At 36.7% G+C, this 15,033-nt stretch overlaps 1 protein-coding gene across 1 annotated transcript in view; it reads left to right on the top strand.

Annotated features, from left to right (window-relative positions):
* Window positions 1-15,033, top strand: part of KLHL4 (kelch like family member 4) — a 135,263-nt gene that overhangs the window by 79,792 nt on the left and 40,438 nt on the right. Inside the window, 3 exon segments of the mRNA XM_081809323.1 lie at window positions 2,244-2,295; window positions 2,696-2,908; window positions 5,587-5,773. Of these exon segments, the coding sequence (XP_081665449.1) occupies window positions 2,244-2,295; window positions 2,696-2,908; window positions 5,587-5,773 (452 nt within the window).

The following is a 15,033-nucleotide window of genomic DNA, read 5'->3' as shown; positions in this document are numbered from 1 at the left end:
GAATGGTTTGATCCCTATCCAGCTGAATTCCTGAGAGGAGACGAAATCCAGGTCTCCTACTCCTCCGCCATCTTGCTCCGCCCCCCCAGCTTGAATTATTTTTTGTTGCTCAAAATTAACTTGTCTTCCTTTTCTTATTATGTGGCTGAAACTGAATGTTAAAGCGGGATGTGCAAAAAGCACATTACTGCTGTCTCACTTAACTCCCTTTCTTCAGTTATTTTAGTATCTACTATAAATAAAGCAAAGGAGGAAAGGTCTTGCTATAATAATGTTTTTGTAATACTGTATTGATATTATTAAAATACAAATAATTTTAATTTTTAAGAATAATGTTGAACTCTCAAGACTCAATTACAAACATTTGAATATTAGACTGTGTAAAACATAATCTCCCTCCCTAATGTGAATGGGCTTCATTCAGAAACATCCTCACAGATACACGCAGAATAATGTTTGATACAAAGTCTAGACACTCCATGGGTAAGTCAAGTTGACACATTAAATTAGCCATCATAATTCCATAAATAGTAGTCTGCACTGATGAAACACTCAGCAAGTATGTTATATTTATCTAGTAAGTTTTACACCAAAGTAAGTGTGGATTAAAAAATGAGTATCAAACCTCTTGGAAAGGTGTATAGAAGAAAGTGTTTATCTTGAAATTAGAAACAAAATAATTCCAAATAAAACAATTTAAAATTATTCTTTAAGCTTAACTAAATATTTCTCTACAGTACTGGATATTGCAGTCCCATGTGTATACTTTAAATCAATATATTTATTTTTTTTATTTAAACTAGGTTACTATATTGCCCAACAATTTTCAGTAGTCTCATTGGGAAGTTTCTCTGGAACCATAACAAATTCTATCATAAACTCTAATTTCTCGCTATATAAATTGACCATCATATAAACTATTTGAATCTTTTCTTAACTTTTTCAAATGCATAACCTAATTTGATAGATTTTTCTATGATCCACATTAACCACTGAGTAGGTTTTACCAACTGGGCCAATCTCTCTCTCTCTCTCTCTCATTTGCTTTCTATTTTTCTTTTCTTTCATTGGAGAGTGGATAGAAAGGAGAATGAGATATAGGGTCTTCCGTCATATTGACATAACGATATAAACTCTCAGAGTTTACATACACTACCAGTAATAGGTAACCATACATTTTTAGAGTTTTATCTTTTCCTTAACCCATTCATAAAAATTATGTCACTTATGAAAGGCAGTTGCAGTGTTGAGCAAAATGGAGTAGACCTAAAGACTTAGGCTTGAGTCTATACTTTGCCATTTATTGCACAGGAGACCAAACAATTCACATAGCCTATTTTCTCATCAGAATGATTTCACCTCCTACAAGATCATATTGGTGATGACTTAATGTTTTGTTTTGGTTTTTTTTTGACTATATGTTTGTGAAAGTGTGATGTGCTGTACAAATGTAATGTATTATTAGTTATAGTACTAGTTCCATTACTTTGCTGTAGGTGAGAGGGTTTTCAACCAGGGACATCTGCTACATTAAAAACAGTAGTCCTCTCTTAATTGTTTACCTTAGTCACAAGAGGGCTCTTCATTTAAATAGACAATTTAGCTTGGAATTTATGGTACCAGAGCTCCCTGATGGGTCTATCAAAAATTGGTTTTTGTATGAATAATTTTACTATTAAGCTAACTCAGTTCCACAATGACTAAACTCTGAGTGGAGCTGAGGGAGTGATTTGATTTATCCAAGATTCCCCCCAATTTATTTGGAGGCTGTTTTAAGCTGCTTCAAGAATATCTCTTTATTTTGCAACATAAATTACCAACTAGACAGGTTTATCTCCATTTTGGAAGTATATCACATTTAAAACTTAAGATTTTTTTTACTATGAAAAATGTTGAAAAAGATAATTGTGTTGTCATAGAAAAATATGCAACATTATAAATAAGAAAAAATATATAGTGGTGTTTTGAAGAAAAAAATTTGAAACACAGCTGCATGAAATTTGATACTTGATAAAATATAACACTGTGACGGAAGAGAGAATTAAGGAATAATATATAAAAATTGCAAGACAACCCCATTCACCCCCCCAAAAAATAACTCCATAAAAGTCCCTTTTAGATTGTCCTAAATCTGTGTATTATCCATTGTAAAATATACATTTGCCTTGGTTAATAGATCATGCTTTTCCATAAGAGAAAAGAGTTTTTCATCAATCTGTTTGTCTCAACTCAAAGGAATTCAGTATGTTGCCCCCTCAAACGCACAGCCAGAGTTACCTCTCCCAGATCTTCAAGGTATCCTCCCCCTTGAAAATTTCCACCCTTTCTCTTAAGGGTTTTGGCTAAAGACCAACTCAACATCAATCACTTCTGGAGTCGTAAGTTGTTGCCACCTACAACAGCTAGGAGAGAAAAGAACTGGTATCAACTCAGGCACTACCAATGTGGCCTATGAAACAGTTAATCCCTTTACCTGAGTTCAATAAATAATTCTCAGGGGAAACATTTGGCTCCTCAACTTCAGAAGACTCCCTATGCCCTCTGTCACAGGCAGCAATGGCACCTATTTGTTATAAATGCATATACCTGTCCCTCTGGTCTTTTCTGAATTTTAACAAAGCAAAGTGTTCATATGCTTGTTTGGTTAAGACATTTCTAAAGTAGAAAGTTTCAGTAGAAAACCTTTCTTTTCTAGGAACACTTCATTGAGGTAATAAAAAACCAAGAATTCCTCCTGCTTCCAGCTAATGAAATTTCAAAACTTCTGTGCAGTGATGACATTAATGTGCCTGATGAAGAAACAATTTTCCACGCTCTAATGCAATGGGTGGGGCATGATGTGCAGGCTAGGCAACGAGACCTAGCAATGTTGCTTTCTTATATCAGACTGCCATTACTTCCACCACAGGTATGGAAATTTACCCAGGTAACATATAGTTCTAAACTACCACTAAACATAAATCCATTCCTTTTTTGTCTAATTTTATTTTATTTATAGGATTTCTGTTAACTGGAGTGTATAGTATTTGTCTCACAGAAGGACATATCCAACCTTCAATTAGCACTATTTATGATGCAGAGAAAACAAGTATAAAAAAAAGCTACAGATAATCCCTAAAAAAAAATCTAAGAAACCATATTCTTTAGTTTCAGTTTCTTCCTCATCAAACAGCACTTGTAAGAAGCAGAGAAAATGACTAGGCTCTTTTTTTTCTTTTCCTGCCCACCTTCTAGGCAAGCTGATAATAACCAATATAGTAGCATCCCAAAGTAGACTTTAGCAAGGAGTTAGTCTGGCTAATACTAACATGGTTAATTACCTGCTATGATTGAAATCATACTAGAGTAGCTACATGAACTACAGATGAACTACAGAATCATTATAATTACATCCTTATCATACATGCTGTAAAAATGATTCTAAAAACAAACACCCTTGGATATGATTTGGGATTGACCTACCTCATACTGAATTTTAGTAAGTGAAGCTTAGTGAGGTTGGAGTGCAGTCTCATTATATACTTCTACCATTGGTGATAACAATTTTTTTTCTGTAGCAAATTGATCAACAGTAGATATCAATTGTATATTGTATATATATAAATATATTGCACATATGCACATTTCATATATTATATAGCCTGTGACTGAAATTATCAAACATCATCCACATTGGAAGGAGGAGCTTCATCTAGATCTAGTGGATCAGTAGTTTCATAAACATTAAAATTAATCAATTTTCAACAAATTACCAATTAAATGCTAATATTGAAAAATAGAATATTAATTTACTGGTGATTTTTCTACTTTTTTTTTTTACTTTTACCTGTTAATTAAATCCATGGAGCTACATATTTACTATGAAGAATTTATCCATATGCAATGAAAGAACACTGACTGCTTTCTTGGGTATAGCAAATTTATTCAAAGGGCAAGGCAATGGTAACACCAAAAAGAGAAACATTAAAATATACATGTAATTTTAGAACCAAGGTTCAGAATCTTTGGAAATTTTATGTTTGTGTGAATGTGTGTACACTTGCATGCCTTATTCTCATGAGAGGGTCTATATGATTCATTAGATTCTCTAAGGCAGTGCTACTCAAAATGACTGAGCTAGCAGCTTAGTATTTCCTTAGAGCTTGTTAGAAACCCAATTTTCCAAGCCCCCACCACAGACGTACTGAAACAATTTATGGGGGTGAGGACAAGGAATCCATGTTTTAATAAGTTCACCAGATGATTCTTAGATATGCAAAAAAAATGAGATGCACTGGTATAATGGATCAGAGGCCCTTAACTTTATATTGCTTTTTCTATATGTTCTTTCAGCAAACTGGTTAGTTTGGACTTGTCTTACTTTATTGGAATGAGGAGAAATTTCCAGCCCAAACGCACAACCAATGGTCTTTGGCCTCCCATCCCTGAGTATGCCTTATGCCTAAAGTGTGGACTGTTGTGAACTTTTCCTAATGGTGGTAGTGGTGGGTAATATCATACAGAATATAGACCTTCCAAAACAACTTTAATAGTGACTTTAAAAAATATTCTAGAAATGAAATATATGAAGAGAATGGTGGTAAATCCCTGAAGAATATTTTGAAATAAAGTTACAAAACTCAGTTTTCAAACTTATTTTCAGCAGCATATGCATTAAGGAAATGCTTGAGGTCTCACCAGCCAAGTCAAAATAGCGATCCATAAGAGAACTAAGCTGGGATTAAGCACTGCAGAACAGGAAATTTCAGGGAAGTTTTATGGGATGAGATTAGCATTTCCACTTCAAACTGCAATTCCTCTCAATGTCCTATGATACTGTAGACCCAAAACTCCAATGAACCAATATAAATGACCCTTGGTAAAATTCTGAAACAAGCTCTTCACTTTTCCTCAGCTCACCTCAGGAAAAATATTTTACTTAGCTTTTATCCCATTCAATGAGGGTCTTAGTGTCTGCCAGGCAATGATGGTTAGAAAGGATTGATCATCTACTACTGCTAATGTTTTGGCTACCCACTAACACATATGTTTTACTGATGTACACATGTACATGTACAGATAAAAAGCATCTACTTTCAGAATACTTTACAAAAGTGATTTGATGATAAAGATGCAGTTCTTTATGGGTGATATTACTTTATTTTAACTGGGCATGCTTGTACCAATTTCTCTAAATCCACCAATAAGGTGGCTGCTTATTTGGCTACATGCAGTAGACTGGAAGATGCTTGTTTTGTGTAGACATAGATAGTCTCTTGAACTGCTTTCAGTAACCCATTGTGAACTGCTTTCACTAATCCATTTTCTAAGTGTCTTTTCACTTTCACTTCTTGATATTATATGTGTATCTATTCAAAAGATGTATAATATGTCAAATAAATCTGAACAGATCAGTAGCTACTACTATGAGATCTTTAATCATTTTAAATCATAAGTGAACATAAACATATGTTACTAAGTAACTTAAAATACTAACACTTTTACATTTGAATTAGCTCAAGTTTTCTCCAAGGTTATATAAGCAAAAATATGTTATTTTTAATGGTAGGTTATTTACTTCATATACCATGCATCATTACTTTTCAGTTACTGGTGGATCTTGAAAACAGCTCTATGTTTGCTGGTGATCTTGAGTGTCAGAAGCTCCTAATGGAAGCTATGAAGTACCATCTCTTACCTGAGAGAAGACCTATGATGCAAAGCCCTCGGACAAAGCCTAGAAAATCAACTGTGGGGGCACTTTATGCTGTGGGAGGCATGGATGCTATGAAAGGTAACAGGAATGATTAATTTAGAAAGTATCATTCAAAAAAATATATTCTAAACACCCCCCAAATTATGAAGGTGGAATTAAAGCAATATTTAATTTTGTGCATCTAAAGTTAATTTTAATAAATAGCATAATTTATGTAATTTTACAATTTTTTTCTTAACTTATGGGGATATAATCCTTTAATTAGTGTTAGCTAAGCTCTTAATAGGTACTTTTATTTTATGGCAACAGTTTTTAAATTTGAGCATTTGCTTTGCAATATAAGATGTTTTCAAGGAAAACTTACTTAAGGTTTATCATAAATAGAAGGGTTTAGCAAATTTGTATAAAGAAAAGCATATTTGTTTTTTGACAGAAATAGAAGAGGGGCCTTGCTGCAAGTTCCTATTAGATGCTCAAAGACCAGTTACAAAGAATCTTGAAGTGTTGGTGCTACAGGATAGAAAACTGGTTCCAAACTGAGGTTCAGCTGCTCGCCATGTGAAAGTCAGTACTTGAGAGACAAGTAATGGTGGGAAAAGAAAGATTCAGAAAGTCAGCATCTTGGGAAGATGGTGGACTAATGTCTTGAAGACCATCTCCCCAGTATAGATGAAACCAGAGGGTTTTAAAAGAGAAGTTTGGGAAATGGTGGGGGCTATGTGCAGGGGAAACTTGTGCTCAGGCAGTTAATCATATGTCAACATGACCTTGAATAGACTTGCTGGGCAGCTGTTTTCAAATGTGGTCAGGCCTTATCTTTTGGGATAGTCTGGTCCTTCATTCCTTAAGGCCAATGGTCTGCAAAATCTCAAGGAAAGTAGGTTAATTCTATTATAAACCAAGGGACTTAGGTCAACAAACAAGGAGTGCATAAGCTTGAAGTAAGTTAACACTTAAGACCAGTTGGAGTGCTGTTACAAATCCCCACTTTCAATCCTTCATTCCATTTCTATGGAACATACATAGAGGTCCATCATCTGTAACTGCTTCAAGCTGAATTAAGGCAGACTATGGGTTTTGGAATGGAAGGATTTGACATGGGTGCAGGACTTAGCTTTTGGTTCCTTGTTCTCATGGAGGGGTATCAGAGGTAGTTTTTTTACCTCATTTTTCTACATTGTTTGGCACTACATGGCATCATTAACTTTATCTCCAAGTATAGTCTACGGAATAGTAACAGTATAGTTAAGCCCAATTTTATCATTCCCTCTAAAATTGATCTGACACCAAGAGAATAGACCAGTATCAAAGAGAATAGATCAGTAAACTAGTCCCAGCCACCTTGGAAAAATGGGATGTTGTGGGCAAGGGCCTGTTGCAGCCATGTGGCTTGCTGCCTGATTTTGTCTCTCTAGGTTCTTACTTCCAAGGACTAGTTAATATAGGTACAGCAATTGGTGTTAGCTATTATATAGACTCTACCTTGTTCAGCAAGCAATCAGGTAATTAATAAGAGGCATTTCTTTTTTTTCCATACCTTCAGATGAATTTTATCTGAGTAATCTTTTTTTTTTTTAAGATTTTATTTATTTATTTGAGAGAGAGAGAAACCACATGAGAGGGGGGAGGGTCAAAGGGCGAAGCAGACTCCCCGCCAAGCAGGGAGCCCCATGCAGGACTCGATCCAGGGACTCCAGGATCATGATCTGAGCCGAAGGCAGTCACTTAACCAACTGAGCCACCCAGGCGCCCTTATCTGAGTAATCTTAATAGCGGCTACACACATTGAAAGCATAGCAACACAAACGTATGTAAGCTATATAATCTATTACTGAGGTTGGTGTACTTTCTTTTATTATTATTAACATATAATGTATTTGTTTCAGGGGTACAGTTCTGTGGTTTATCAGTCTTACACAATTCACAGTGCTCACCACAACACATATCCTCCCCAATGTCTATGGAAACAAACAAACAAAAAACAAAGGTTAATGCTTGGAGCAAATTATAAACCCAGTATCTGGTTCTAAGGGGTCCCAATGAGAGGAGTTTTAGATGTCAGGCTCAAAGCATCTTCAGATGGAGTGGGAGCAGACACTGGCAATCTGATGGATTTTTATGGTTTATAGTTTAAATGTCTCCAGTGATTCTTTTGAGTGGCTCATAGAGCAACAGGCATGAAGATTGTCTATAAGAGCTATTGTGGCAATTTCTCTGAAGTTTCTCTTGAGTTGTCTAGCTTCAATTTTTAGGGCTTCAGGAAAAAGGGCAGTTTTATTTCTTAATTATTTTATTTTATTTTTTAAGATTTTATTTATTTATTTGCCAGAGAGAGACACAGTGAGAGAGGGAACACAAGCAGGGGGAGTGGGAGAGGGAGAAGCAGGCTTCCCGTGGAGCAGGGAACCCGATGCGGGGCTTGATCCCAGGACGCTGGGATCATGACCTGAGCCGAAGGCAGACGCTTAACGACTGAGCCACCCAGGCGCCCCTATTTCTTAATTATTTTAAGACAAGAGAATAGGAGAACATTGGAAACCTTATTTTGGAGAGTCATAGCCAGATATTGGAGGAAACCAGAAGAATTTAGATCCAGGCCAGTTTTATAAGGAAACAACAAACACTCAAAGATAATCAGAACTAGAATCTAACATTCATGAAGGTGTGTTATTGAGATATAATCTTTCTTTCTAAAGTCACCCTCACTCCTGTCAAAGATAGCCAAATTAAGACTGATTTGTTTATAAGATAAGTTTAGTTTTAAAAAATTTAATTAATTTTTACATAATTGTTTACATAAGTACAACAAGAATGGTGATTGACCATAGAGATTGTTTTAAAACCTGCTTTGGTGGAAGGTTTTACAATGAATTTTAGATTAAACTTTCAATAGCCTCTCAAGGCCAGAAGCCAGGCGAAAAACTTGTCATCAGATTTGCCTGTAATACCTGTAGATTTGAGTGACTTCTTCTTTTCCTGAGGTCCCTGAAATATCTTGAGATTCCTGCACCTTCCAAGAACTGACATTTTTTACTCACCCAGTAGGGCTGGTGGGAACTCTGTAAGCAATGTGTCAGGCCAACATTTCCAAGGGTCTTTATTGGCTCCATACAGTCAACTTTAGTTCCTTAAGCTGTCTGGTTATATCTGAGTCTATGTATGTCTTTCTTAAATATGACATTCCACTTAAAGCCTTGGTAAAATAACCAATGTTTCCAATGGTATCTTGTTATAAGGAGTACCCATTTTCATTGAATTTATGCAAATAATGATAATTACCATGACAGAAAGAATATTCCTTGAGAGTTTCCAAATTCTTCAGGGATCAAGTAGCAAGAAAAATAAATATTTCAGTTTGTTTACAAAATAATATTTTTTAAAGATTTTATTTATTTATTTTTGTCAGAGAGAGAGAGAGAGAGAACAAAAGCACAAGCAGGGGAGGGGCAGGCAGAGAGAGAAGTAGGCATCCTGCTGAGCAAGGAGCACAATGCTGGACTGGATCCCAGGACCCTTGGATCATGACCTGAGCTGAAGGCAGACATTGAACCAACTGAGCCACCTAGGTGTTCCTACAAAAGAATATTTTTACCAAATTTCTGTAAGTCATAGATATCTTAAGAGAAAAAGATTCCTTAAATTTGGAAAACATTAGAGAAACAACAATGATTTAAATAAGAATTATAAAAATATAATCATTTTTTAAGTTACTTAGTCCCATATTATTAATTCTTGCTCTGTTTCAATGCAGTTTTTCCATTAGTTCTGGAAATTCTTAGTTTAGTTTTATGATCTTAAAAGTATCAGACCTGCATGTATCAAAAGTCCTTTTCAAGAAACTCCTTGAAGCTGAAATGCATTTTGCAAGAACATCAGAATAATTGCAAGGGACAAAAGATTCAGAAACGGCCATGTTTAAAAATCTGATAAGAGTTTATTATAATGTATTTGTCAAGGAAATGCAGTTATTTCGGTGATGCAGAACATTTTAATAATTAGAATTACATGTATTATGCCAAGATATATTAAAATTTTAGGAATTTTACATAACTTTTAAAACCATCCTGACATTTACCCACATAATATAACCTAAGAAAATTAATCATTATTTGTTTGACAATGCTTCCAGTGTAACTTAACATACCAAATAAACAAGACTAATAAATCAAAAAGACTTTATTTAGAATTTGAATTTTTAGGAAGTTTGTTAAGAATCTCAGAAGATTCTAAACTACATGCCTAAATAAGATCATAGATCACTATAAAATTTATATTTTATTATTTATTTAACCAAGGTGACAATAAGAGATCCCAAAGGCAAAAATAAAGGTTTACATAGTTGTTATCAAAACTTAGTTCCTTTAATATTGAGAAGATTTAGTAATCAAAGACCTAATTAAAAACAAACATAGAAACCTTGTTTTTCTGTGCAGATAAAATACTTTGTTTATAATTTCTTATTAAGAGCAGACCGACAATAAAATAAATTTTGTCTTTTTAACAAAGTTAAGCCAATTTCTAGAGAAAAAACAAATTCCAATCTTATATCACTGTTCTTTTAAAATTCATTTATTCCAATCTTAGTGAGTCCTGACCATAAATATTTTTTTCCAAAGATTCTCTTCATAAACTTTCTAACTGCTTTTTTAATTCAAATTTTGTCATAACTCTTACCTCTCTATAAATAGCCAGTCTTATTTTAGGAAAAATTACTTTTCCCCTCAACAAAAATGTATTTTTATTCCTCATGCCTTTCTTACATATCTCCTATTTTCCTATATATAGAGTTGTTTTCCTTACCATTTCTAGCTGTCTCAATCACATGTATCAAAATTTTAACTCTCAGAAACCTTTCTCCAGTGAAAACTAAGTAGTAACCAGTTGTGGATGGTCTATTAGACCAGAATTTTTTAGATTGGCAAATTTATGAATATATTTTATATTTTATAAAATGTGATTTTTTTCATAGAACTTTTTAATAAAGCATAAGACATGCTTATTAGCAGATCCAAGCATATTTAGTTTTCTGTAATAAAAAGGTAAAATCAGATAAACCTATATTCAGTAATTAATGTTAAAACATTAACATTTTATCTTATTTTGTAAAGATTTGGACATCCAATGAATTTAACCCAATTTATTATTTAACCTAGCAAAACTTCAAAGTTTCAAGTTACCAAAGATTTTGGAAGCTATTTAAAAGTTTACCTTTACACTTTTTTTTAAATCTATTCAACCTACTTGTTCTTAACAATTACCCATGTAAACTTCATTAGATAAAATCAATCATTATTTTAAGTAATTGTTATTGACAAATTGTAACAGTTACAACAAGAATTTAACTAATACATTCAGGTAGAATAAAAGCTAGTTATCTCCATTATATTTGATGATGATAACTCCAAAAGACATGTCTATTTTAATTAAACCATCAACTTTGGCTTTAATAACAAATATGTTACACCCTTGTCCACTAAAAAGTCAGTTAATTTGTTTCCCACTGTCAATTTTATCTGGGCCTCTTGTGGAGAAATCTGAAGTGGGCAGTTTAAGTCCCGGGGAGCCCTTGGGCCCCTTCATGTTGACTTAGGAGTTGTTCCAGTTTGAACCTCATAAGGATGTGGCCCAACAGCTTGGGGTGCTTTTTGCTCTTCAGTAGTGAGGCTAGGACGAGCAGGAGTCAATGGTGCTGAAGGCACCAAGGATGGTATAGGAGCCACTGAGTGAGAGGCACCCATTGTGGTACAAGAAAAGAAGGAGAGGGAAGGCAGAGCAAGAGGCAGCAGGGGTGCCACTGGCAAGGCCAGAGGCAGATTTAGAGTTTGGACTAACATTCCTCCATCTCCGTTTTTTGTCTCTCCTTCCTGAAAAACAGTTTTTTTTTCTCCTTTGCTTTACAGCTTTCTGGTGGAGGTGGAAAAGCAGACAGTGGGTTGGGCATTGGTTCTGGTGTTAGTGCTTGCGCAGATGGAGTTAGGATTTCCAGTGTCTGCCTGTATTCCTCCTACTTTTCTTTATTATTCTGATTATTAGGAAGGTCAGGTGTCTTAGATTTTTGTCCTCCTTATCTCTCTGGACCATCAATTACATCCCTTTCTGTGCAGCATCTTTATTATGAAGTAATATAAAAGCCTGAATGTAGGGAATTTCATGCCATTTATCTGATCTCTGACAAAACAACTCCAATTTACAAGAGTGTAATAATTTAGAGATCCATTTAATGGCCTCTTTCTTTCAAGCTCAAAACATACATATGCCAAGAAGTGTTACAATAAAATACTATTTTTTAAAGATATGGAATCATAACTATAAGTATGCCCGTCAGACAGAATTCACTCCAGTGTGCTCTCAGATGGAACAAAACTAAATCCTCCCATTCCTATGCAGATTCCTAAAACAGACAATCAGACAAACAGACAAGGTGCTTCTGAGACAGACAGATTCCTCTCCTTCAAGGAGAGACTGGTATGGAATCACTTCTGAGTCACTTCTCTTACCAGTGGTGCCACAAATTGACCCAGAAAGGTCCAAATGGCTAAAAGCTCAGATGACATAGAAAAAAGACTCCCAGAATGCATGTCAGTGGACTGACTTGATCCTAGATCTCAGCTCAAACAGTTGAACAGATACATGTTTCTTCTCCACCAACAAAAAGCAAAAGTAAGCAGTCCACACCAGGTTGGAGAAGACAGGGAGCCTCCCTAAAACAAAAGGAGTTTGGGCAAATGCTTGGGAAAATCCTTCAAATTCTCCACCCTAGGGTTGACTAACCACAAGCAGATGGCTCCAACTATCATAGCCACCGGCTTGGGAAATGAATGGGTAAGGCCTGGCCCTGTCTTGGCCAACTGCTCCATCCCAGGAATCCCAAGGGGGCTAGATAAATTGTAAGCAAAACTCTTGGCTAGCTCACCAAAATCTCTTACCAGACAGAGAACCATTTCCTAACTCAGGTTTGGCTGCTTTCCCCTTGAAAAACAATACTTGAGAGACAAGTAATGTGGGAAAGGAAAGGTTGCTTTATTCAAGAAGCCAGCTACTTGGGAAGATGTTGGACTAATATCCCAAAGACCATCTTCCCAGTCCAGATGAACCATAGAGTTTTAATGGGGAGGTGTGGGAAATAGCTGGCTATGTGCAGGAGAAGCTGGTGCTCAGGCAGTTCATTGTATGTTAACATGACCTTGAACAGACTTGTTGGCATCAGTGGCAGCTGTTTTCAAATGTGGCCAGGCCTTATCTTCTGGGAAAGTCTGGTCCTTCATTCCTCAAGGTCAATGATCTGCAGAATCTCAAGGAAAGTGGGTTAGTTTTAAGACTTAGGTCAGCAAACCAGGAGTACATAGCTTGAAGTAAGTTAAACCTTAAGACCAATTGGAATGCTGTTAACATTGATAAGGTCAGCAATTTAAACCTGGAAAGAAGTAATGATTTTACATAAGAATTTTATCAAAGGGAATAGGGACAACTTTCTGAGGCCATCATGTCTACTCTGAACCCTTCTGAGAACCCATTTTTCTATATCTCTGCCTTTTTCGACTTGATTTCTTAGTCTGTGGACCCACGTTTCCAAGACGATGAGGCAAGAATTTTATAATTAAGATATGGGTTGTGTAGAAATTAAAATCAACCTACTTAAAATCTGCCAAATCATGCATAGACATGTTATTTGATACCTTATAAAAAATAATGCAAAAGTCAAAATTCTGTGCCACTGGAGGGGCGCCTGGGTGGCTCAGTCATTAAGCGTCTGCCTTCGGCTCAGGTCATGATCCCAGGGTCCTGGGATCGAGCCCTGCATTGGGCTCTCTGCTCAGCGGGGAGCCTGCTTCTCCCTCTCCCACTCCGCCTGCTTGTGTTCCCTCTCTCACTGTCTCTCTCTGTCAAATAAATAAATAAAATCTTAAAAAAATATTCTGTGCCACTGGAAACCAATTCTTTCTTCTGATATGTATAATTAGAAACTGAAAGACGGTATCAGAAATTTGCTAATTAATCATAAACCTATAAAACAAAAGCTTGTAAATGCAATTATTTATAAAGTAGCAAAGTAACTGCACAGAACTAATGCTCTTCAGAAAATAACAAATGCCATGAGATCCTATAATTAATTGCAAGTCTGGTAACTTGATATTTTATTACATTTCGTTGAATAGAATGAATATTAACAACACATTAAAAGGTGTCTAGTTTGATATTTAAATTTAAAGGGAACTACATAAAAAAAAAGCAAGCATAGTTATCCTTAGTTTCTAATTAAAAATAATAGTTTAACCTGCAAAGTGAAAAAAATGGAACATTTTGTGGGGTTTTTTTTGTTTGTTCCCTATTTTTGTTATTTTTCAGCTTCCTGTTGCTTAAGTTATATTAAAAAATGAATGTGTTACAAAAAATAGTAATAAGTATCTACAGTTCCTTATCAGTTTTTTTAAGAATGACAGAAATGGGAGGGGGGAAAGATGGCAGAGGAGTAGGGGACCCTATTTCAACTGGTCCCCGGAATTGAGCTGGATACCTACCAAACCACTCTGAGCAACCACAAAACCAGCCTGAGATGTAAGAAGATCTGGATCTCTACAAACAGAATATCGCAGGTGGTTGGTTTTGAGGTAGGAAGCGGAGAGCCGTGATTCTGCGGGGAGATATCGGAGGATAAATGGCAGCGGGAGGGTGCCTGGACGTGGGGATCCTACACCGCCGGTGAGCGACAGCCTCGCGCGCTGCAGACAGGGCACAGACTCACAGACCGGTAGCATCAGGAAAGAACTTTAGGGCAGCCCCCGGGGTGGAGGACCAGTGCGGTGGGGTCGCGCGCACCTGAACCGCAGGCCCCCTGGACAGAAACCAGAGCGATGGTCGCGTGCACGTGAACTGCAGCCTCCGAGACGGAAACCCGGTGCGCCGGGGTCCCGCTGGTGAACTGCAACCTCCGGGGTGGAAATCCCAAGCGGCGGAGTCGCGCGTGTGCAAACTGGGAGCAGCTGGTGGTTTTAGAAGCACAAAGGGCAGAGACATGCCCCGACCTGGAGGCAGGACTGGGGGTGCTGCAGAGGGGCGCACAACCCAGGCTGCTGCAGTTTATAGCAGCACGGAAAGAAACGGAGACAGTGTGGCCTGGAGTGTGGCCTGGCACTGAAGAACAGACTGCGGTGTCTCTGCTCTGAGGCAGAGGGTTGGAAACGGTCTCTTGTGCTCTGACTCCCTGAAGAGACGCGGAAAGCCGCCAGGGAAAGGCGCCAGAGAACAAAAGCCCCAAAGACTGATTCCCACTGAGCCCATCCCCCACCACAGGGGCACAGGGCAACACCGCCCAAACAGGGTTGCCTGAGTAACAGTGC

The sequence above is a fragment of the Leptonychotes weddellii genome, chromosome X (genome assembly GCF_054177405.1).
Source record: "Leptonychotes weddellii isolate Sample4059 chromosome X, ASM5417740v2, whole genome shotgun sequence".
NCBI lineage: Eukaryota > Metazoa > Chordata > Mammalia > Carnivora > Phocidae > Leptonychotes > Leptonychotes weddellii.
Note: the sequence above shows the minus strand (reverse complement) of the source record. Positions and strands in the feature narration are given on the sequence as shown.